Source organism: Catharus ustulatus, chromosome Z, assembly GCF_009819885.2.
Source record: "Catharus ustulatus isolate bCatUst1 chromosome Z, bCatUst1.pri.v2, whole genome shotgun sequence".
Taxonomy (NCBI): domain Eukaryota; kingdom Metazoa; phylum Chordata; class Aves; order Passeriformes; family Turdidae; genus Catharus; species Catharus ustulatus.
In genome coordinates, this window is record NC_046262.2 from 47,301,932 (window position 1) to 47,327,212 (window position 25,281).

At 42.0% G+C, this 25,281-nt stretch overlaps 1 protein-coding gene and 1 long non-coding RNA gene across 5 annotated transcripts in view; one reads left to right on the forward strand and one right to left on the reverse strand.

Annotated features, from left to right (window-relative positions):
• PCSK5 (proprotein convertase subtilisin/kexin type 5) overlaps window positions 1-1,560 on the reverse strand; it is a 264,705-nt gene extending 263,145 nt beyond the window's left edge. For 2 of the 4 annotated variants that reach the window (XR_004420644.2, XM_033084738.2), the window contains exon 1: window positions 770-1,532. Coding sequence is in view for 3 of the 4 variants with exons in the window: in XM_033084738.2 (XP_032940629.1) it covers window positions 770-967 (198 nt within the window). In the remaining variant the exon portion in view is untranslated. Of the gene's footprint in view, window positions 1-769 lie in introns of all 4 variants that reach the window. The other 2 variants (XM_033084735.2, XM_033084736.2) reach the window with 2 other exon arrangements.
• Window positions 1,371-25,029, forward strand: LOC117010355. Its single transcript, XR_004420645.1, has 3 exons — window positions 1,371-1,455; window positions 20,053-21,167; window positions 23,868-25,029. It is a non-coding gene; the product is annotated as an uncharacterized LOC117010355 (long non-coding RNA).
• The last annotated feature ends 252 nt before the right edge of the window (window positions 25,030-25,281 follow it).

A 25,281-nucleotide genomic window follows, 5' to 3' on the forward strand; every position in this document is an offset into this window, starting at 1 on the left:
ACCAGACGTTTGCTCAGTTGCAGTTTCTGAATCAGACTGGATCCAGGAATTTTCTGATGGGGCTGATATCTGGATCTAGCCATGTCCAGGTGTGGCCCTGGCCCCACCAGCGCGCTCTCCTTCCCCACAGAACGCCGCACGCAGCCGCACGCCTGGCAGCCGCTCCTCGACACCCTGCCACCTCCTCCTTCCGCACGCCTCGCCAGCGCGGGGGTCGGGACGCCCTCCGCGGCGAGCCGCCGGCCGCGTCTGCCACGTCCTGGCTGCCGGGGAGACCGGCGCTCGCTGCGGGACGAGCTCTCGCACCAGCGCTTTTCAGCTCGGAAAGGGGACACAAGGAGGCTGCCCGCCGCAGAGTGCAAAGTTCAGGCGCCGCGAAGGCAGCGAGGCGGCGCGCAGAGCCGCAGCGGGACGCCCCCCTGCGATGCCCTCCCCCTCGCGCCCCGCGGGCGGCTCCCTGGTCCGCACCCCGTTTCACACCTGGCTAAGAAGGGGAAGGCCATGGCCCCAAGCTCTCCGGCATACCTGTCCTCGCGCATCACCTCCCGCGGCCCGCGGCGGGAGACCGGGGCGGCTCCGCTGACTGCCCCGCGGCAGCGGCGGGGCCTGCGGCGGGGCCGTGGTCGGGCAGCGGCCGCGGGGCCGCCCGTCCCTTGCCCTCGTCGTTGTCCCTGCCCCGGCGGCGCAGGACGGCGGCAGCGGACCCTGCCCGCCCGCCGGCCAGCCGCAGCGCCGGTGCCCGCTAGAAAGTAGTTGTGAGTAGCGTTACCTGTCCTATATTGACGTATCCGTATTTGCTCGCTATCCTGTTGGCCTCCGGGAGCCCCCCGGTTATCCGCACAGCCCAGTGGTTGGTGTAGAGGCGCGTCCTGCAGGCGGGCAGCAGGAACCCCAGCACCAGGGTGAGCCGACAGAGAAGGTCCCCGCCGCCTCCGCCTCCCCAGCAAGAGCGGCGCTTCCAGCCCATCTTCTCCTCCGCAAGCAACCCCCACAAAACTTCTCCTTCCTTCTTCCGAGGCCCTTGTCCTCCCCTCCGGGCCGCTCCGGCGGTACGTCCTCCGAAGTTAGCCCGAGGAAGAAACTAGGAAGAGCTTGGAGTAGTGCATTGAACCGCTCGGGGGTTAAATGATGAGGGGTTTAGGAACAGTGGTTCTGATCAGTGATTGCTGCTGTGTCCTCTTCCCGCCGCTCTCCGGGGATTAAGTAACTTGGCTGGTGAGAGCTTCTCTCACTGTTCCTGAGCGCCAGCTTCTCCCTCTATCCCTAGCTACATGGGAAGTCGTCTCTCCGCGGGGAGGAGGGCTCCTTCTCCCTCCCTCTACGCTTCCCTCCTCTCTGACTTCCTTCCCCCTGCCAGCGGTGTGGTGCCTCCTCTACCGCGTCTGGCTTTTCTTCACCTCCACTCGCTCCCTCTCCGGAATCCGGGAGCAATGAGGCTGCGACAGCAGGCGATGTGTGAGTGTTGGCAGCTCAGAGCCTCAGTGCACTCCGACTCGGCCACCTCCCTCTCCCCTCCCTCCTCCTTCTCCTCCGCCTCCTATCCCCGCCCTCGCTCCCGCAGCGCCGAAGGCCAGGGGAAATGGCAGCCGTGTCGGCGCCGGGTTGCCTCTCTCTACGCGGTTCTGGGCCCCGGGCTACTGCTGGTCTCGTCAGCCGCCGCCCTCGAGCGCTGTCCCTGACCCCCCGCCGGGCCCGGACGCCGCCGCCCCGCCGGCGGGGCCGCAGGAGTTGCGGCGAGGTGCGAGGCCTGCGGCAAGGCCTCGTGTTCCGCACCGCCGGCGGCTTCCGAGCCCTGCACCCGCAGGTCCCCGGGGCGAGCAGGGGCCGTGGGAGAGCCCCAGCTGCTCCGGTAGGCCTGGTCTGCCCTGCCCTGCCGGCCTCGGGAGAGACTGCTAGGCTGCCAGGCAGGACATGAACAGCCCCAGCGCTGCCTCTCTTCCCGCCACTGTGTGCCCGTTTGCTGGCTGCACTTTATAGACATCTCTCGTCGTCATTTAATGCGGCCCGTCTGTCCGTGGTCAGCATCTTCAAAAAGGAAAGTGGGTGGCTGCCGCTATGGCAGAAGAGCAGTCGTCCAGACCCAGACAGAGAGGGCAGGGCTGCTGCTCCCTCATCCGTGTCTGCAAGCGTCGTTGCCGCAGCTCTGCAACAGCTCTGGAATCTGCTTCCATAAGCAGGGCACCTCTGGGCCTAGAGAAGATGCAGCTGGTCATCGGCAGCTGTCTCAGGCACTACCAGGTGCCTGGCTGGGGTGGGAGAAAGCTCATGTCCCCTCCAGCCCAAGCTTTTTGTCTAAAGGTCTAAGCGTTTGAATGGTTTTGGGCTACCTGTAGATATGCTTCATTGTGCTAGAAAGTTAAAATAATCGGTCCAACAGACCTACTGAGGATCTGTGGCAGGTTTTGGGTGGAATTTGAACATGAGAAGTACAATTGCAATGCTCTAATGTAAATCCATGAATTATTTCTCTGAGAAAAAGGTGTTGGCAAAGATGACTGACTTTGTAGGCAAAAGTTGGGCAGCTCTCACTCTCTTTTTCACTGAAGTATGAGAAATTCAATACTTTATAGAAGGTTGTAGAATAACATGGAGTTCCTTTTTTATTTCTACCAAAACCTATGTCCCTACCTTTAAAGCAGCTATTTTCCTAGCAAAGTAGAAATAGCAAAACACAGAAAGCTAAAGAGATGTTTTCCACTGCACGTGATTCTCTGCTTTAGGTTCATTAATTTTTCCCGTACACATGGGTATTATGCTGGTGATTAACATCTTCCCACATCTTTTAAATGGTTTTGAAGTGTAGAAAGGAGGAAAATACATTCTTTGCTTCCCTATTTGCTTGATGTCTCTGAGAATTTATTTGCCAGTGATTGCCTCATCTCTGTTAGTATGTTTTTTTCCTGTAGTTTGCATGGTCATTTCCTCAGCATATTCCAGAGTACTGTTTAGTTCTGTTTATATATTTAAGACCTCATGGCTTGCCTTCCCTAGGATTTTACAGATGGTAGCTTATTGTTGAGCAAATTGTTCTATTGAAACTGCAGTCAACACTCTCATTGGATTCAGCAGGCCCTTGTATGGATTGTAGCCGTTAGGACCAGGCAGTTGCACCTTGTTGCTAGTATTCATAAATACACATTCCTTGAATATGACATTAAATATCTTGTGGCAATTAGCCCTCCTTATTCATTGGTTCAATGATAATTACACAAGTCTGCTCTCATCCTGTATCTGGAGGGCTTAAAGTATGTTTAATCATGAATATCCTTGTAGAATAGTGAATCATGAATTCCTTAGAGAAGTAAGTAGCAATCAATGTGTCACAAAGCCTAAGCCTTATGCAACCCCAGTTTGTTTTTCTGAAGAGGCTAAATTAAAAATCTCTTTTCTGTCTTTTCCTCTGATAATTTTACTGTTGTTTTGACTGCCATATTTTTTGCTATAGATGATGGACAAAAGATGCACGCTACATAGAAAAAGCCATACTGTCATGTACTTACTTCCAACTTACCTCACTTTACAGTGTTTTATACAACGCCCACTGGGAATCAGTTGGTTTGATAAATACATCATTGTCCCCAAGTATATTTTCATAAAACTGAATCATATTGCATAACCTAACAAAAATGTTGTGAAAATTGTACTATACATAAAAATAGCCTCTAGAAAAGGAAGGCTGTATTCCCCAGAGGCATTTTTTTCTGTGATTATAGTCCTTTTTGCTGAGGCCACTGTGTTAGATGGCAATTATAGCTAGTGTGAGAGTGTTTGGACATTGGCTGTGTTGTGAAGCATTTTTGTATGTTTCAATATGACCTCCAGACTGCAACGCGAGACCGCTGAGGGGTCTGGCAGCAGCGTGGGAGTTTTATTCAGCATACCTGTTGTATGTGGACTGTATGTAGCTGGTAGCAGGACTTGCTTCTGAGCTCTCTGGGAGACCAGAAAGCTTGTCTGTCTGTACACACCAAAAAGAAAGCTTTTATCTCCTCTTGGCAAGGGCACTAATTTGCTTCATTTCATCGCTATTATTACACCAGTGCCTCTTGTTTCCAGACACACACACCCCTCCACCCCTTCTTACCTCTCTCCTATGACAAAAGGTATCTGTCTGACTGCTCAAAATGCAAATTCCACAGGTCTCTCTCTTGTCCTTTACTTATTGATACTAATCCCGAATCCCTCCTCTATTGTTAATTCCAAATGATAGTGATCCAGAATCTGACCTCAGTGGCTGTTCTCACTTTCCTCCTATTTTATGTAATTGTCTCTTGTTTTACTGTTTTGCCTACCTAGTCCTGAAATGATTCTTTCCTTTCTAGTTCTTTCTCAGTCTGAAAATCCCTCTGGTTCACCAGCTCTGGCAGCCTTTTTACTGTGCTGTGCTTCATGTCAGCTTTCTAGCACTCCTGTATGTTTTGCAGATCAGTACTCCAGAGATGTGTTAAGCACCCCAGGGTAATAATTAAGGAGGAAACCACGTAGGATATATAAATTCAAAGAAAGTGGCAGCTCAGTGTCTTCCAGGAAGAAGTCCTGCAAGCAGATGTGCTGACCCCTGAAGACATTCCAGAATACAGACTATTTTAAGAATAAGCTGAGCATATATGTTCATCAGCCTTTGGAGAGAGAGAGTCTGGGCCATAATAGATGAAAGAAAGCAAACCTTCAAAGAGTGGATGTTGTGTCAGGGAGTTGTTTAGAGGTTGCCTTAGAAAGATGGATAGTTTTGGAAGGAGTATTTAGATTTTTAGGAGTATTTTAGTTTCAAGCATAACTGTTTTTACTGGTTTTTATAAACAGTGCAGCTAGGTCACTTGACACCAGCCACCACATGATCCAATTTGCTGGTACACAGTTCTTTGATCTGCAGTTTTCCATGCTTCAGGCTTGCTTCAGAGGTTATGTATTTTAACTTCAAATGCTTTTGAACAGAATTCACTTTTGGGTTTTTTTTACTTGGTTTTTAATAGAACACTGATTTTACATATGATGAATTATATTAGCAGGTTTTTTCCTCACAAATACCTGTCTCTTTAGCCTTTGAAACAGGGAAGTATTTTGAGTACTTCACTGTTCTCATGAAAAGCCACCTATATAGGTCCAAATTTTGAGTGAGAGTTTTCATCTGTACGTTAAACACTTTTTTTTGCATTCAGCTGCCAATACACAGAGACTGCTTACCCCCGTCATTAGGATATGTCTCTCTGTTCCCAGTGTGTAGACTATAGGGTCTGTACATCTAACTGTATGTGCAGTCCACAGCAAAGCATGACTTCTTACTACTCTTCCCACTTCTTGTTGGTCACTATGGGAGTGAACATAATTGACATCAGACTTTAATAAACTTTCTGGGAATGCCTAGGAGGAAAGCCTTTTGTCATGAAGGCTTCCTTATCTTCCTCCTGAAGAGGACATGAGAGACAGCACAGGTAAAAGAACTCAAGTGAGATAAAGAAACTGAGGCGGCAGAAAGGAATGAACTGAAGGAAGTTGGTATGGGTATTTGGCCCCTTTCAGGGTGTGCTCCAGCCCAAGCCTCAATTTTTCCCTGAGCTCCGTGTCAGAAGCTCAGTGATCCATGTAAGGAATCAAAGGGAATGATCCTTTATTTCTTGCCTGTTGGTAGTAAAGCAGTAGCATTTATTTCTGGATCTAGGAATATGTATGTGTCTGGGCTTTTCCTGATCACTGGTAATTGGATTGATACTGCCCTATTCATGTACTATGTGAATTTCCTTTTGGTTTTATGAATAAGGCTGCACTTTCTGTTTTTCACCCTGTGAACACAAAGTCACTCTTACTTCTACATCTTTAATTGTGGTTTTTGTAATTTTTTGAAAGAATGTCTCCCCCCTCATTATAGTTATAGCCATATTGGCAGACATAATTTGAAGAGATGCTAGTGTTTGTTACACCGTCTGAAGACACTCCTTCTTGTACTCATGCCTGTGCCAGCATACTTATTTGTCATTTTCCCATTTGTACAAATGCATCTCTTTGGGCTTTGATCTAAACGGTTTGGTTTTTTTTTCAGCACATTTCTTTTTTATTTTCTCTTTTTATTTGTTTTTGTTTGTTTGTTTGTTTCATTTCACTGACTTAGTTGACAATGCAAATAGCCATACTAACTTTACTGGTAACACACAATGCATAGCTAGAATGAATGGCTAAGGCATGGAGAGAAAAGAAGCAGGAATGTCTTTCAGCTGTCTTCAGTGCCTGACACAGCATCCTGTAACAGTAATCCTGAATTCTTTTAAGAAGAACAACTGCACATTTTTCCTCTCCTGCTTCTCATTGGATTGTAAAGTTTCAATCATAGAATCTCAAATACATGGAAAAAAGTATAAAAATGACATTTCTAGTGTTTGGCTATGAAATTGAGCTATGGAAATTATCACAAGGCCCCTTTGATATCATGGTGGAAATTTTTTTTTATGAAATTACTTATCTGAAGGAATTGATCTGTGTGGAAGATGAGGCATTTTTTCACCCAAGTTTAACATTCCAGCTAACTTGTTTCTAAATTGTCCTCTGAGTCAGAATTATTGTAGCTACCCTATCCTGTAAAATTGACTCAGCTGTACTGCAAGTATCTGTAGGACTTTTCTTTCCTTATAAAGGTATAGCATCATAGAAGCCATCAAATGCTACTGTTCTCACAGCAGTATGTTGTTGGTAGCATACAGCTGAGATAATACTCTTGCTAAAAAGAGCAAGGCATGTGAGAATCCAACCCAGTTTCAAAAACATAATTAAAGAATAGTAGCCAAATGTCCTTTCCTGAAGAAAAAAAATTAATCTCACATGTTCCATCATGGCCTACTCTCATTTCATGTGCTCTGGTTGGACTGGTTCCATTTGTGCCCCAATCCTTTTCAGAGACTACTGTAGGCCCTTCACTAGCATAGTTAGTATTCAGCTTCTTTAGACATGCAATTATGTTCTGAGTACTAGTTCCCTTATCCTTGTCCAGGTGATCCTGTTGTCACAGTATGTTCATGAAGTAACGAACTTCATTATGATAGTGGGATTAAATTTAGTCTTCTTTATCTTCTTCTTTTCTGTGAGAGGAAGCAGAGGTCATGTCTTTAATCTGTAAGAAAACCTGAGGACCTTTTCCACAGAAAAATATGTAGAAATAACAGTTTAAGAACATCCCTTTTAACTTGGGACTCTCCAGTCCACCCAGTACAACTCCTTTGGATTATATGCTTGCATTTCTTTGCATGAAACTTGCTCAGTGTGATTTGTTGGTCCTTGAATTCAAAAAGAGCTTGTTTGCTACAGCCAGTGTCTAACAGAAGATGTGATCTGGAAGTGTTGAGTTTATTAATGGGAAAGGAGGTTGAAAGAACATCAACCTGTTCTTTAGGAAGTATGGGTTTTTTTCTCAGTGTTGCAGGCAAGAAACAATTTGGGAAGGAGTACAGTAGGACATACAGCCTCTGTTTCTACGTAATTGAATAATAATTAATTCTATTATAATTCAGTCATAGTTTTCTTTTCAGGGAGTTCAAGGCCAGACCTGTGGCATAGCCTTTTCTCATAAGATACCTTTCACCAGCTTACTTGCTCCTAAATAGTGAAGAATTTAAAGGGTTTACCAATCAGAAGAGTAGGGAAACCTCTGTGTACTCTACCCTGTTGCGATAGTAATTAAACCAATGCCAAGACTACAAAAATGGAAGTTCTCACTGACTTTTTTATTAAACAAAGATTAAAAAACATTTAGCTATGTTTGATATATCCTGTCAGATTTTAAGTCTGAAGGGAAATGGATGGCAGAAACCTAGACAACAGTAAGAATGGCCCAGCTACAAAGACAGATACTGTGAGTGACAAGTGTTCCTTTCCAAAGGGGTGATGCTGGTTGCATACCTCAGAAACTCATTTTACTGTGTCAATTTACTAAAGAATTTACAATTCTGGTGCTTCTGTTAAAATGAATAGAGGAAATGCATATCTCTGCAGATGCCTCTGATCTGCCTACTAAAGAGCAGAGATGTGCTGACAGTTTTTGTAAAGGCCTTTCTGCCTTCTTTGATTTAATGCAAAGGGCAGAGTAATCTATTGATGAGAGTACTTTCTTTTTCCAAATTTTCTTCTTCATATACTGATATCCTTTTCTTCAATTTTTTTCCCCATATCTGCAATCAGTCTGCCTTTATTTCTCTGTCATGAAGATTTTTCTTTTCTCTTTTTGTCCAGCTCATAATTTTTCCCCTTGATTGTCCCCAAGACTTCTATTCTGTACATACTACTCATGGGATGTTATTCTCTGTCCTCATCTCTGTTTACATGAAAAGCAAGGGCCATCATACCTGAAAGTTTTCATGGATGGTGTTGACCATGATGGTGTGTAATATAGCATTGCTGAGAAATGCTTACTATGGTATCATATCTTCCTGATAGAGAAGAACCTAGTGCTCCGTAACTGGTAGTCCAATGTTTGAAGTTCAGGATCCAATCATAATGGTTAATGGTAACTCTGGAGAAGTTACAGCTCTGGTGAGTCTTCAACACAGTGCAAACCAGCACTGGAGGAAGTAACTGGTGAGGGAGAAGAAGGATTTAGATGTGTTTTGCTGCTCATTAGTTCAGGTAACTAATTTCTCCCTGAAAGTTCTGGCAATGTTATACTGTACATAAGCCTCCTATGTGTCCAGTTCTGCTTACCAATGAATGTGCATTCATTGCGTGAAATGTAGTGCCTGGGAAATTATTGTAACTAGCAAGTCAAATTAGAATATCTATAGCCACAAAGCATCATATTAGGTTTAGGTATATTCTTAGTTGCTTATCTACAGATAATTTTTAGATGGACCTTTGATTCTGTTATATTGTGTTATATAAGAAGCATAAGGAAAAAAGGCACAGGAGAGAGAACAGATAAGGGATTTTTTTTAAAGTAATTAAATCTTAAAAAAAATAGCTAGAAAAGTTTAGGCCATAGTCAAATTTAATACTAAAATGGGTATTTTAAAATGCATACTGTGCGGCTTTACTATGTGGATAATATATGATTTATGATCTCTTTTATCTCTTTAATTTTCTTGCTGTTAAACGCTCACACATTTGTAAATGATGTGATATTCATAATAAATGCATTTTCTATGTAACTGTTTTTTAAAATGAAAGTAATTTTGGTTTAGATTTTATTGTGAGTGATGCAAAAGACAGTTTTTGCTGTCTTTCTCTGCTGTTAGGAAATGAAACTGGCACAGCTCATGAGGAGATTAGATTGCTCCCAGAATATTTTCACACTTTCTGGAAGAAATATAAAACACTGGTTCTAAATTACGTCAAGTTCTTCTGCACACATAAACGCTCCACTCTTTCTTTCCTTCTGCATTGGTCTTAGTTCTTTTTTGTCTCTTCTGTGTTGATTTCTCAGTTGGATAATTCAGAGCCACATGTTTTTCTTTTTAAATTTTTAATTCAACAACTGAGCAACTCAAAAGCAAACAGTCCGAATGAGAGCATTTGACAATATACTTGTTAAAAGTCTGATGCTTCTCTGTGACCCTTTGCATTTACATTGTTTTTCTTCATGCTGCAAAATGCAGATTATTCCATGAAACAAGTATGGTGCTGAGACCTGTTTAGCATACAGAATGCGTAGATTTGATAGTTAGCAGCTCAAAAAAATCACTGAAAAATCTTCATTAAAAAGGAAAGAGCATCTATAGAGAACCACCCTGTATGTGATAATTGCATGTTGGAAAGTGAATGGATTTTTGTTTGTTCTACAGTCAGTGCTCTCAGCTTGAATATTCACAATTTAAGAAGTGTATGTATAGCATGCAGTTTATCACCACTGCCAATATACCAGTTCATTGAGTGCTTCCTAAATCCAACCAAGTCATGCTCACACATACACACACTATGAATGTGACGTGTAAAAGCTAATTTTGAAGCTCTACCCAGGAAATAAATTCTCTAATCATCAATTTGTTTTCTGGGAATGTGCCTTGAACAAGGTCTGTGTGACCCTGGGAGACGGTACCTTAAAATCTCTACTAGCTCTCTCTGAGAGATTAAAAAGACTGAGCCTTCTAACCAGAAGAGTCATATTTGTGCCATCAGAGAAGCAATACTCTCTCATTTATAGGATCGGTTAAAACTTGCCAGCACAGATAGACTTTATTATACCATGTACCTCTAAATTCACTTTCTCATCTATCTATCTATCTATCTATCTATCTATCTATCTATCTATCTATCTATCTATCTATCTATCTAATCCATCCATCCATCCATCCATCCATCCATCCATCCATCCATCCAGTAAACCAAACCAAAAAAGTATATAATCACTCCTAGCACTAAAATAATGAGTAAGAAATGCCAATTTTTGGTAGACATTTAGTAAAAAGTAGAAGGAACTCAGTCTCGTTACTTTTGTTGTGGCAGAGGAGTACAGCAACAGGCTCTAGGCAGTGTCATGCATCCACATAGCCAATTTATGATCTGAGTTGCTTGGTCAGGTCCAGTTCTGGCCAGTTTGCTGATCAACTCCACAGCTGTGTATCGCTCTCTGTTGTCGTCAGAAAAAATAATCCACCTTTCCGTGAGTATAATAGTGAGAAGTATCTGGGTCACTGAAACAGCACACCTATGGGGAGTCACTGATTCAAGTCACATAACTACAGTGCAGGCCGACTGTCTCTGAAGTGGATCCAAACGTATTCCTTCCTGATTCGGGATCTTTATATGCACATTTTATTAACATATTTTGTTAACACTGCTGCAAGATGGTCTCAAGATGACAAAGGTGGTGCAAGCATTTCTGAATAATATTTTTACTGTTGCCTCAGGTACAGGAAGTGATGCTTGAATACTGCTGTAATCATTAGGAAAACAGTTCCTCCTCCAACAGAAGATGCTTTGTTTAGCACCAGCTATACCACAGGTGAGGAAAACACAGAAAACCTAAACAGGGGAAATTATATAACACAACCAACAGGCTTTTCATCTCTTAATGTCATATGGAGATGCTGTGGGGATGAGAAGTTAACACATGGATGCCAGCTGTAGCAACTAAATGTCTCAAGGAAACTTGTTCTTAGTTAATGAAATCCATTCATGAGTGACCTAATAAAACTCAGAAGAGATTACCAGATTTATTCTTGGAAAGGAAAGAAAGTGAAACTCAGAGGCTGACAGATTCTAAACATGATGAAAATGTGACTGTTAATTCAGATTTTAATCTCCAGGTGTTCAAATAAGTTTTGTGCTTTTTGGAGTTTTCTGGGATAACAAGTTGCATAATATGTTGAAAAATGACCTGAAAAAGTACATAAAACAAACTAATACAAAACCAGAAAATAGTTATATTCAGAAACAGGGCTGGATGTTCTGAGAAAAACTGCTGACATTATCTGAGAAGAATTCTGTCTGTACCATGAACTCGTTTTTAAGAAAACTAACTGCTATGCTGCCCCTGGAGCAACTTGGAAATGGTAACTTACAGAAAGAGATTATTATACTGGGTTTATGCTAACTGTAGCATCTAGTAGCTCAATGCAACAATGCAGCTGAATCTAAGACATATGTGATGCATGCTATTGCATTTCTCCTAGTCCTTTTCCTCCTGTGTACATTAGAGGGCCATAGAAATGACAAGGCGTCATTTTATAACCTGTTAACCAACCTCTCATGCCTATCATGCTTGCCTATGTAAAACTTTGAATTACAAACATAATTAAGATTTTCCTTATGCTGCAGACCTTTTTTATAACACTGCAAACTCCAGGTAACATTATTCATTTTGTTTGCCTGAATAGATAGAAGTACAAGTAAGTTAAGGGCATCTTGTGTTTAAGACATGAAAGTCAAAAGTTTACACTGCTCTTTTAAATTTTTTTATGGTAAACTGGTGTCCTTCATTGGCTGTCAAAGTAGCAAAAAGGCTTAAATTATTTGAAGCCTAACTAGAGGCAGTATCAATGTTCTATCTGTTTCACATGGGATTTTGCTATTGATCAAATAACCTCAAGATTTGAACTCAGACTTTTAGGAAGTCCTTAATGTAGTAAGTCTCATTAGTTTCAAACTGTTTGATCAGTGTTCAGACTAAAATCCATTTGACATTAATGGGAGTCATGATATTAAAGGCCATTAAAATCAGTGCCGTATACAGATGCAGGCCTATGTATGTGTGTATGTGTATGTGTGCAAAGTATTTCTTTGTAAATTTTAGTCCTATTCATGCAATTGTTCTGCATAGCTTACAGAATAGGAAGATACAGAGACATACAGAGGACAGTTTACTGCTCACCTTTACACTCCATTGATTTTACTGCTAGCCTCCTTAATTTTTTTCCTGGCATTATCTTATACTAGTTCCAAATTCCCTCAAAAGACAGATGCAGGTCTTCAAATTGTTAAGGTGTAAAACTACCAATATTATGTATTTCTTATTACATTCTCAGCAGGAGATTGAGCAGTGAAATTTGAACCTTCTTGAATCTGTTTCTTCCAACAAGACAATACTAAAGGGCTGGCTGTGCTGAAGTTTCTGAGAATGTAAGTGCAGCAGCTCATTTTTAGAACTTCGTATTTAAAATATTCATTTCACATTTGGATGTGGTTGTATCCCCTGTGTTTTAGATATTCAGGCAGCAGGACGGAGGAGTTAAAAGGCTGCATAACATGCACACACAGATATATTTTTGCGCTTCAAGAACTAACAAATAATAAACCCAATCCTGTTTAAGCTCATAAATACCTTCCCTGATGTCTACAGACAAAAGTTACATAAATGTAAAAGGCAAATTTTTCAAATTTCTGCCCTTATTGTATGGAATTGTTGTCTAAAATGTTTTGCAACTGATGTATGTTTGTTGCTAATTGAGCTCTGACATGCAGCCAGGGGGTTCAAATGGATTATAAAATATCAGATTTCCTTTAAGGATGTATTTAGGTGCATTTTAAAGTTTGAATGCAATTATAAAATGCAATTAGTATGCCAACAATTCTTTGTTATCTTGCTGCATGATCTTCTTAGGAGTGGTCAATTTTCTGATTCCATTTTTTTTAGTGTGGTTAGAAAATGTATCAGTTGTTTGATTGTAAAGTTATCTAATTAAATTTGAAGCCTGGATATGATGCTTCACAGGCAGTATGAGATATTTTCTTTATAACAATTCTGAAAAAACGGAAAACAAGTCATGTTACAGTATCTTAATTTTCTTTCTCGTTAAGGATTTGAAGGCAACATCCAGGCTTTTAAGGGGTTTTTGTGATTTTGGTTTGGCTTGGTTTTTTGGTTCTTGAGGTTTTTTGGAGAGAGAGGAGCAGAATTGTGCTTGTGACTCTACCATGCAGATAGCCATTTCTTAAATTGTTTACACTATTCTTTGAAGATCAGGATCTCACATACAATAGAGAATCTAGTGTGCCTGTGGATACGTTTTTGTCAGGTGCTCTGTAAGCTTATATCGTGCTTCATGACTTAATTAGTGATCTGGATTTTTTCTTTGTGAGGCAGGAGGTAGATAAACAGGTACCTGAGATAAAAGGTCTTTTCCTTCTACAGGTTTTACAATGCAGGCTGTTTTATATGTGCGTGGTTTTTTGTGTGTTGTTTCCCATCTGGTTTATGGTTTGGTTTAGTTACCCACTCTAAGGCGCTTTACAGAGAACAGACATTTATCAGTGTTTGCAGAGTGTGCCATCCCCTTCCTGCCTTGGAAGCAGAGAGCATGGGGTGATATTGTGATGATGACCTTTGGCAAGCTGAGATGCAAAGCACCCTGTAGGAATTTCCTCCAGCACAAAGGTATTTAACAAATTATCCAGTTCCATGGTGGGACCTAGTCAGTAAGTGGTCCACTTCAGTGTCTGTCTGTCTTTCCTTATCCTCCTCTTTGCTTTAAAGAAACTGCAGTAAGATTGGGGGGGGAGGGGGGGATAAAAAAAAAAGGAAGCAAAACAAAAGCCAGCTATTAAACTGGAAAGACATGTGATCTGCATAATTGCTCTAATTGCAGCTAGTTTTGCAATGAATAGTCCTGATGTCAAATTCACCAACGACTTAGGAGAAAAAAATATCTTGGAGTCCTTTACTATAATATGAAAGACTTTATAAAGGAACTCTTACGATCATTGCCATTCAGTTTAAAGAGCCAGTGACTAATTAAGGGGGAGGGTAAACAGTCCCATTGTTTAATTATAGAAGAAAAGGTTAAATTGGCAGGAATAAATAAACAAAATTAAACTATGCACCCCTCTGTCCTTTCTGAGTTGCGCAAATTGGTATGCAGTCGTGCATGGAAGAAGTAGTGGTCAGAGGGGACTTTACACATAATTGTAGAAAACATTGTATCAAACATAGACTACTCCAAAAGTTCTGCTGTCTAGGATTCCCGAAGAAACCGAGAAGGAAACCCATATGGGCTATTGCTAGAAGAAAAATTGTCATCCACAGACCTGAAGACAGGGTTTGGAGAAAGGAGAGCTAGCCAGTCCTGACTCGTGCTTGCACGGGACACTCCGTGTCTTTTTTCTGACTTCTTTAAATTGGAGTAATAGAAGACAATTACCTGTCTAATTTTTGTGTTATGACACTTAGTGTCTAGAGAATGCATTTGGTGTAGAGGAGTAAAAAATTTATAAACCTCTTTCAAAATCAATTCTTGAGACATAAGCAGTGATAAAACTTCTGTTCATATTTAGGAAGCCCATTTTTACAGAGAGAAAACCTATAAGGTTATCCAAATACAGTGTCTAGTAATAAAGAAAAAGCACCTGAGAGAAATGTTTATCACCTACATGGCCATGGAATATGACCCCTGAAGATATTCTTGTTTGAAAAATGAAGAATGATTTTATCTTTCATTTCTGATTTAATTTGGTAAATATAGCACAGAAATAATTCCGTTTTCCTTTCTTCTCTTTGAAAAACTAAGTGCTTTAACCTTTGTGGTTGATTGACCCTGATCAGCAATTAAGCACCCATCAGCTACTCATTCACTCCCCCTTCATCAGAATGGCGGAGTGGATTGGAAAAGCAAATGTGAGAAAAACCTCACAACATAAGGACAGCTAAGTAAATGAAGGGGTGGAAAGGGGGGGCGGGTGTAGTGGTGGGGGGAAGCAAAACCCAAATGATTTAAAGGCTGTGGCTCACCACATCCCAAAAACAAGCTGATGCCCAGCCAATCTGTGAGTAATGGCACTTTGGAAAGACTCATCTGAGGTCTTTATTGCTAAGCATGATGTTAGATGGCACAGGATATTCCTTTGGTCTGTTTGTGTCAGCTGTCCCAGCTGTGTCCCCTTGCAGCCTCTTGCCAATCCCTGGCCTCTGCCCATAGCAGGCAGAGTGAGAAACAGAGAGCCTCGATGATGTGTGAGCACTGCTCTGTAGTAGCTGAAATATGGGTGAATTGACAGCAGTGTTTTGTTGACAAAAATCATCCTGACTGCTGTGAAGAATTTGAACACCATCCTAGCCAGACCCAGTACACTGAATCAAATCCTTAGATTCAGACACCCCAAAATTTAGGAAATTTAAGATTTATGTTTGAGATTTGTGCTTTGGGACCATCTCTTACATTGCAGATGGGTAAAATAAAAAAGGCACACTAAAATAAAGTTATACCCGAGATGCAGTGGGTGCCGCCCCCTTTGAAAGATTGAAAACTTTCAACTACAGTAATTTCACGATTACAAGCCACACCATTTTGACTAAAATTTTGCTCCCACCCCGGAAATGCAGCTTACACTCAGGAGCGGCTAATATGTAAATAATTTTCTGACATTTTCAACCCCGGAAGTGCAAACCGAGGTGCCGAGACAAGCAACCTACCAGTAAAACCTGGCTTTACGCGATTGTTACAAATTGGTTACTCTGTTGCACGGCGGGTGGAGCCAGGCTCTGTGCAGGCAGCATGGGGTGGGGGGAAGACGGGGGACTCCCTCCTTCAGGCAGCGCAGCCCAGGGGGAGGTGGGGGGCTCCCATCCCCGCCTGCTGCCGCCATGGGTGCCAGCGGGCTCCATCCCCGCCTCACACCACCACCGCAGGTGCCGGCGTGCTCCGTGCCCCCCTACAACCACGGCGCAGCACCGGGCTGGGGCGAGTGAGCCCAGCGGCAGCAGCGGCCGGCCCCAAGCGGCCCCGCCAAGTGGCAGCACCGAGCTGGCCCACCTGGCCCCGTCGGCAGCCCCGAGCCCTCACGGCCCGAGCCAAACCACTAAACCCCGCCATGCTGCGATTCTGTTCTATTTGGCAACTTTGTTGCACGCGGGTCCTTGCTGCGAACTACAGAGCGGCTTATAATTGGGTGTGGCTTGTGTATGGACAAAGAACGAAATGTTTGCCAACACACGGAGATGTGGCTTATAGTCAGTGCAGCTTGTAATTATGAAATTACTGTAATTATTTTTGATCTCTCTACTTCTGTGTATTTTTGTAGTTCACTGGGCTTTCTATAACAGAAAGCTTGAGAGACTGCTGTGGTGTAATATCTGGACTGTCAGGAGATGAGAATTAGTGTGAATGGCATAAGAAAACCTGTACTAATGACTTTTCCTGTCCAGTCTTCCTCACTATACATTAAAATGCAATCATGTCAAAACTGCAAAATGTCAACTCTATTTGTCTTGTTCCATGCCCGTCATCACATCCCTTTTTGCATCCTTTTTTCCCTGCTCCCTGTTAGGATACAGAACATATTGATGCCTGTCTAGTCCCTTTTCACAGAAATAATGTACTTTGAAAATCTTATCTTTATTTTTTCATGGTCAAGTGATCATGGATATCAGAGTTATGGAGCAGGGTGACTTTTGATAGTGAATACTGATGTAGAGTCAAGTTACTATAAGACTGAATGTGGAATATACTAGCTATTATACGGCATTGTTTCTCTCAGTTAATATTTTATGATGTGTGATATTAACCTTCCTTCCCCACAGTTGTACTAACATGCACCCATATGATAGCCTGACCTGTGAAACTGGAAGCTTTCTGCTGATGTTTGCTTTATTTATGATATCCTTCCTCAGTTCTCTGGAATAAATGAGCAGTTGTGGAAGACGGGCAGAGAGACCAGCTTTAGGAATAATGTTGCAGTTATTTCATGCCCTCGCAGGCTCCATAAATTGCAGGCTTGAGTCAGAATAAAGCTTGATTCTATTCTACCTTTCTGTTTCTGCTGATGACATTTACCTTCCTTTGTTTTGCTCAGTGTGGCTGCTTGTCTGGCCCCTTCTGATGGAGCGTTCACCATCTTCATTTGGAACTTTAAGTTTAATCTGGGCACCAAATAAAACAGATGTTATGCTAAAACTGCTGCCTCTGGGGAAAACTGAAACCTGGATTTGCGAGAAAGAAAACAAATCTGGGAAAAAACTGAGTGGAAGAAATGAACTTTAAAAAGTGTTCACACCTTAATTCTTCTGTGCACAGTGGGGATAACCAAAGAATATATAATTTTCTTTAGATTTTAAATAAAGGAAACAGCAAATAAGACAAAAGTTCCCATTATCTCCAGTAATGGGTGAGTGTAATAATTCTGAGTTTAATAATTTCTTTGAGCACAATAGAATATTGAGAATATTAATTATATCTGAAAAATTATATACTCCACTAGAAGTTGAAAAAAAACCCATATGGATGGTGTAGAGCATTCAGACAGGAAGTAAAATAACAGGAAATTCCACCATTTCTTCTTGTGAGGCAGACTTGAATTGATTTAGAAATTTTAGATTCTGAGTCCCCTGAGGAGACCAAATTTCAAACATTCCAGAATACTGAGTACTCCAGAGAAGACAGAGGAAATACCTGTAAATCACTAAAGATATTTCCCCATATCCTGATGAAAATTTGTGGTACACAATGAATTTTCCAGTAAATGAATATGAAAACTGTTACACAAACAGAAATGTAAAAAAATACAGAGAATTGCACATAGTGCAGATTTAGAGCCCAGCAGAGCATCATGGGCTGTATTAACTGGGACTCAAGCATTTAAGCATGTGCTTTGGTGTGGAAGTATATGCATATGGAGCACACTAGACCCTGAGAATAACACCACCATTAATTTATGGCATTTTCTCTGGAACTGTTAAGCAATATGGGAAATTATTGGACTATTAATTGACAGTGATTAGAATATCTGTTCAATTATTTCGGACATTGTTTCTGGCAACAAATTACATAAAAAAGCGGTTTTGTTTACACTGAAGGAAAGCCAGTACCTCTGAAAGCAAACAATTGAACTGTAGGTTTCCATTGCTAAGCTTCTCCTCACTGCAGGCACAGGGAAATAGAATGTTTGGTTAGGCAGGAATTTGCTGTAGTACTCTATACTGAGCCCTGGAGTTTGTCAGTAGAAGACCCCAGAAAAACAGAATGGATTTGAGGACCTCATACAAAACACTCTGCCCATAATTAAGACAAAACAATACATGTTGCGTTATTTGTACCTCCCAGTACAGATTTGGACTGGCTCAGGCCTGAGTATATGACTGCATTTCTGTCAAATCAGCTAGAACACACAGTACAGTATTTATTCTGGCTTCACAGTCACTGCAGGAGGACAGGTGATATGTGATCTGCCAGAAAATCTGCCAGGATAATGTTATCCTTTAAATACTTTTGTTTTGAACAAATTTGGATCCACAGAGTGAGTTTGAACAAGCCAAACAATTTTTTCTATTAATCCACAATATACTGGATCCAGCATATGTGCCCTAATTCATCCATTTTCATGAAAGCGTGGCTGAGGAATCCAAAGGCCAAGAGGACATGTGGGGGAAAAAGTGGATGTCCTTCACTTATGTAGAGATTTCATTTACCAATAAATAAATATGTAGGAAATAAAATGCAATCCATTAACACTAGGAAGGTGGGGTCCTCTTTTTTCCCTTTTGGAAGAGGAGACACACCATATTTGAGAGTTTGCCCAGACAGACAATATATTTCATATGGTGAGAACCCCAATGTTTTGCTCAAACACATACATATTCTCAGATGTATTTGCTAGCATTTTACGGAAGCTCTGAGGTTCCTGAATACATTTCAGGAAAGGGAAGTCTATGTAAGAGTAAGGTTTTAAGTTCAATTGATAAAATGAATAAATGCACATGCTTTCAGCCTGTTATACTGCTAGTTATACTCCATAAAACAAAAAAAACACTAAGATTATGATCATGCTTTTTTTTTAGCAATTTAACCAGAAGTGAACCTTTCCTGAAGAAGAAGAGCAGGATGGGAGTCCTAAAGCTGACAGCCAGTGTACTTGTGGCAAAAGCTTTCCCTGAAGCTTGTAAGACAGATCAGAGTCACAGAATTGTTAGGGTTTAAAGAGGGCCTCAGGAGATCATCTAGTCCAACTGCCCTGCCAAGGCAGGGTCATCTAAAGCACACAAGCAATGTGTCCGTCTAGGAGAGACACGTATCTGGAGAGGCAGACTCCACAACCTCCCTGGCCAGTCTGCTCTGGTGCTCTGCCACCCTCAATGTAAAGAAGTTCTTCCTCATGTTAAGGTGTAACTTCCTGTATTTTAGTTTATGACTATTGCTCCTTGTCATGTCACCGGGCACCACTGAAAAGAGTCTGTCACCATCCTTTTGGCACCAGCCACTGAGATATTCATATCAGTTTAAGAGATTCCCCTCTTAGTCTTCTCTACACTAAGGAGACCCAGCTCCCACAATCTCTCCTTGTGAGATGCTTCAGACCCTGCATTACCTTTGTGGCCTCCACTGGACCATCTCCATTAGATCCCTTTTTTTCTTGTACTGAGAGCACAGAGCTAAACACAATATTCCTCACCTGGGGCTGAGTAGGGTGGGAGGATTACGTCACCTTACCTGCTGGTCACACTTCCTGATGTGCCCCAGGTTACCATTTGCTCTTCTGGCCGTAAGGGAGATATGAGCCATTCAGGTTTATGTCAATTTGTTGTCCACAAAGACTCCCTGTCATTATAGTAGATAAGACCTGCAATGGTACCTGGGGTTCTTCATCCCCCAATGTAGGATTCTACAAATGCCCTTGTTGAACCTCATTAGGTTTCTCTCTCCATTCCTCCAGCCTATCAAGGTCCTGCTGAATGTCATCACAACCTTCAAGTGTATGAGCCACTCCCCCCAGTTTGGTATCATCAGAGGGCTTGCTGAGAATACATTCTGTCCCTTCATCCAGGAAAACAAGATGAACAAGACTGGACCTGGTATTGATACCTGGGGAATGCCATTGACTACAGGCCTTCAACTGGATTCTACTCTGCTGATTGTGATCCTCTGAGCTCTGCCATTCAGATAGCTCTTGATTTGCCTCACTGTCCATTCATCCACAATTCCTAAGTTTATCCACAAGAATGTTATGGGAGTCAGTGCCCAAAGCCTTGCTGAAGTCAAGGTAGCCAACATTCATTACCCTCTCCTTGTCAACCCATCCTGCCATGCTATCATAGAAGACTATCAGATTTGTCAAACGTGATTTTCCCTTGGTGAGTCCATGCTGACTATTCCTGATGACCCTTTTCTTTTACATGTATGTTGATGACTTCCAGTACTCCCTGTTCCATCACCTTTCCATCACCTTTTCCATCTTTCCAGGCTTCCCCTATTCCCTGTTCCATCACCAGGGGTGAAGGAGAGACTGACTGGCCAGTGGTTTCCCAGGTCCTCCTCCTTGCCTTTTGTGAAGATGGGGGTAACTTTGTCCTTCCTCCAATTGTCAGGTACCTCTCCCATTCCCTTCCAGAGATGATGGCGAGTGGCAGACCAACATCATCTGCAGATCACTCAGCACCCATGGGAGCATCCAAACAAGGGATGTGGATGTATTAGTGTTTAATCTGTCTAGCCAGTCTCTAACCCAACCTCCATGACCAAGGCTTCCTTTCTGCAGCCTTCTTCTCTTACATCCAAAGTCTAGGAATCTTGAGAACCACCCCGAACAGTGAAGACTGGGGCAAAGAAAACCCTTCATAATTTCATCTTCTCTGTGTTTTCTGTTACCATAATGCCCATCTGATTTATCAGTGGCCCTACATTTTCCTTTTGCTACTGATACACTTCTAGAAACCCTTCTTGTTGTCCTTTCCAGACTCAATTCCAGGTAGGCTTTGGCCTTCCTGAAGATGACCTGCTGTATGTTGTAGCCACACACTAGCAAGATGCAGCAAGAGAAAAGGGAGAAAAGTAAGTGAACAGTATGATATATATTATGTTGTAATTCATGTTTATGTGATATAAAATGGTTATATGAAATAAAGAAATAAGGAAACTTTTAGCCACAACCAGGAGAAGATTGCTTCACGGGATTCCAGCACCCGGAACCAGGGACAAAAAGCCCTGATTAACATATCAACAAACCTAGCCGGCAGACCTGAATCTGCATGACAACCAATCAGGAAAAGATCAGAGATAAGAATATGTCAAGTACCACCCTTCAGCCGAGAAACCCTCAGGAGAACCACATATCAATACATTCCAAGACCCTGGCTACCATAAGCAAAAATCAACCCTCCCAAGGAAAATTACACCTCAATATGAAGCAGACCCAACCCTCATCAGGATTCATTGGGGGCGGGGACGAAAGATGGACCTTTGTCCTGGGCATCACCAAGAAAAGAAGTTATCTGAATATGGGAATCCACGGCAGAAACAAAGGGACTCTTGCCCCAGGCTAGGAAAACTGTATAAATACAGACTGCCCAGGATGGCATTTGTGAGCACCAAGGGACTTGGTGCAATAGAGGCCTGATCATCGCACGTGTTCACCCAACTCCGAACCCGAGCTCGGTGTTGTCCTTTTCGGTTGTAGCTTCCCAGGACCGTATTTTCGGTCACAAAAATAAAAATTGCTGTTTTAATATTTTAATTCAGCTTGATTTGTTTATTTCCTATAACAAATAGTATAGAGCTACCTTACTTGTGGTCATCCCACAGTTAAAGTGGATTTTATATGACATGAAACATGTCATATTTCATTTCTTAATTCCAAAATTATACAAATAGTGTAAGCCAACATGGACTGGCACTCTTACAAGAACACCCCAAACCAGTCTGTGCTTTCTTCCTTGTTTTTTTCCCTTCCTGCTCCTAAAGGTGTTAAAGCTGTACTTTCTTTTTCTCTCTTTTACTTTGATGAGTTAATTTGAACTTGGATCGTTTCCCAATCCATTTCACTGCAGGGCCATGCAAGAGCTTGTGTTTTCAGGACCCATTTTCGGGGCATTACGATTGACTTATGCTGGCATAAACTATGTTACTCAGCTGAGTAGTTTAACTCACCTATTTTAAAGTAGTTTAAATCACCTATTTCATCTAGACACAGAGACAAAGGCATTCTGGTTCCATAGTCAGAGAAAGCATTAGTGAGGAATGTGGCTAGGACATGGAGGTTATTCTGTATCACCTCACATCATTGTGAGGGATGGAGGGAAGGGGACTCTCACTTCTGAGAGAAGGGTGTTCTGTCCCTTGTGAAAAACAGAATGACAGGGCAGGAGGGAGAAGTGCCCAGCATTGTTCATTGTTGCAGGCTCAGTGGTTTTTTTGCATGTGAATAATTCTCTCTTTTGTACAGTTTATTTATTAGTATTGTTGCTGTTACAGTTTGTTTTGTGGTCTCATTGCTGTTTCCAGTAAATTGTTCCTATCTCAAAACATGATCTCTAACTTTTGTACCTCCAGTTCTTCTCTCCAGCCAGTGAGGAGGGGAGAAAGGGAGAAATGAGGGAACAGCAGTATGGTGTTATTTGGAGTACTAAATTGGGGCGTGCCATTTCCTAAACCATGACAAGAGGAAAAGAACGTCTGGCTTTGTTGCTGCTTTTCAGTCACCAGTATTTAACATGCTTATCTTAAAATGTTCTTTGTTTGTTAAGGATATGTTGTTCTCAGATAAGCTAGTTCACAGATGATGCTAAGTAAGTGTGTACTATAGTGTAAACATGACGGACCAGAACATGCAACTGTTATAGAGAAAACAGTTTCTCTGTTTATGAGGTTGATGTAAGTCTATCTTTTTATTGCACATTGTACATTGTAAAGTATTACTTTCTAAGCTTTGAGAGAATGCTGTGGCAGTATGTACTGTACCATTAAAGGCTGAAATTGCCAGACAGAGATTGTGGACTGGAGGCTGTGAAGCTCTTCTTGTTGTACACAGCTAATTAAAACAAAATAGGAATAAAATCAGATCCTTTGCAAGAAGGTTAAGCCCTTGAATGATTGCTATAAATGTTACCCACATTTTCATAAAGAACTTGTAGTCTTAAGAGAAGGCAGGAAGCACTAGATGGGGACAGAGAGTAAGCAGGTTAGTTTAGCAAAATAAGATACTATAGAAAACTCAGGAATATTTTCTAAATTGCCTGAACTCTGATCTTTACTATATAGGCTGAATTTTCTGCAAGAACTTCTGGTTTTTCAGCATGTCGGGATCTGGCTTTGTAATGATGAAAAGTGATAAGCAGCTATTGTGATACAGATCACGCATAGCTACTTGGTCCATTGCTTTGCTTGGCAGGCCACTTCTATTTTCTGTTTCCTTTTGTTTTCTTTGAGAAGAAAGATGCTGCGTGTGAGCAATCTTGCTGATTGTTCCGCAGATTTTTCAGTGGTCCTGAATATCTATGTATGGTCTCCTGTCCTGGTTACAGGAAAAAAAGGGTGTCAGTATGGGTGTAACCAGACTGTGTATTCTACTCTGATCTGCATAATTTCTGATGAACTGTTAATGATGGATCATTCACAGCAGCTGCCAGGTGCACACCTGATTCCTCCGGCTACAAGCTGGATGGTTGATGAGAAGAGGCAAACCCTGCAAGGAGGTGTAGTGTTTTTGTCTTCACTATAATTTCGCCCATGATAATAACTACATTATTCCCTCAGGGCAAGGAGCAGCACCACCCATCCTGAGGGGGTCACCTCTGTAAATGGACCATAATGGAACAGAATAGATACCAGCGGAATAGGCTGCTGAAATGACCATCAGACACTCCAAAAATACCACGTAACTCCTAGGACCAAATCATTCTGTTGTGAACTCCCCTATCCTGGGGGAGGTACCACCTGAGTTCCACTGCATGTACTGCATGTACTCTTGAGTTTTGGGGATTTGGAATTCCACCACTGCTCAACGGACCCAGAGGAGGACCCAAACTTCCACAGGAGGACTGGAACTTCCACGGGACCACACCTTTCAACAAGACTGCAACCTTCACTTCAACCACTGCTTAACTGGACTGCAGCCTGACCAACAGAGTGCCATGTTGTACTCTGACTTTGTAGGTTTAAGCCAGTTTTTCTGTATCATTGTATTTATTGTAATCTTTCTGTAAATTGTAACTCCAACCTGAAATCTCTCTGAAGGTGTTTGTGTGGGATTCATTTCTCCTGCTGGTTTACTTTTGAACTGGCACACCTGCTTGAAAGTAATATAATATTGGGACCTTTTTTTCATTTTGTGTCATAGGAAAGTTTGTTTCTGCAGGGAGGAGAAATGGGAGAAATAGAAGAAAATTCATTAGTTTAGCTGAAATAATGGAGGCTAAATGATGTCTTCTTTCTTAAATTAAATCAATGGGCTGAATGCCACTTTTAATCTGAATTTCAGGTAATTTCTCCCTAGGCACTTATGTATGACCATTAGTGAAGACAGAATGGATATGCTGGAAAAACCTTTTGTTTTTCCAGTTTGATGTGGCAGATCTTTTGTTCTCTGTGCCCGGGAATTGTGAGATTTTTGGAGAATGAGTTACTGAGCTGTGACTTGGTGACCTAAAGTAGCTCCTAGAGGGTCAGAAATGTGGCAGAGTTATTGCTAGAGCACCAATTGTACCCAGCTGGGAGAGAGAAGAGGGCTGTGTGACATGGACATTTTACCCATCAGCATGCTTACAGGTTTCATTGTCACACAGAGTTGCTGCTGTTTGTACTGCACCTATGCTGTCCTCTGGACACTCCCACTTCTTGGGGTGTTATTGGTATACTGATTACTGATACGTCTGGCCATCCACAATACCTACCCTCAGATCTTGTAAAAGAAATAGAAGATCAGTGGTGTGCTTAATAAAATTTCTTGACTCTACATGGTCCTATTGTCTCTATTCCTAAATCACATTTTGTTAAATATTGAGTGGTTAAGAAATAAGGTAAGTTCTTGGGTTTCATTTTTAATTCTAATTCTCTAGAAACTCTGTATAAATCTCAAGATTGTCAGATGGATTTAATTTTTCAGCCTTCATTTTCCATTTAAAAAAATGAGACATTAGCTGATTTTGGTATTTTTTGGTGACTCCAGATA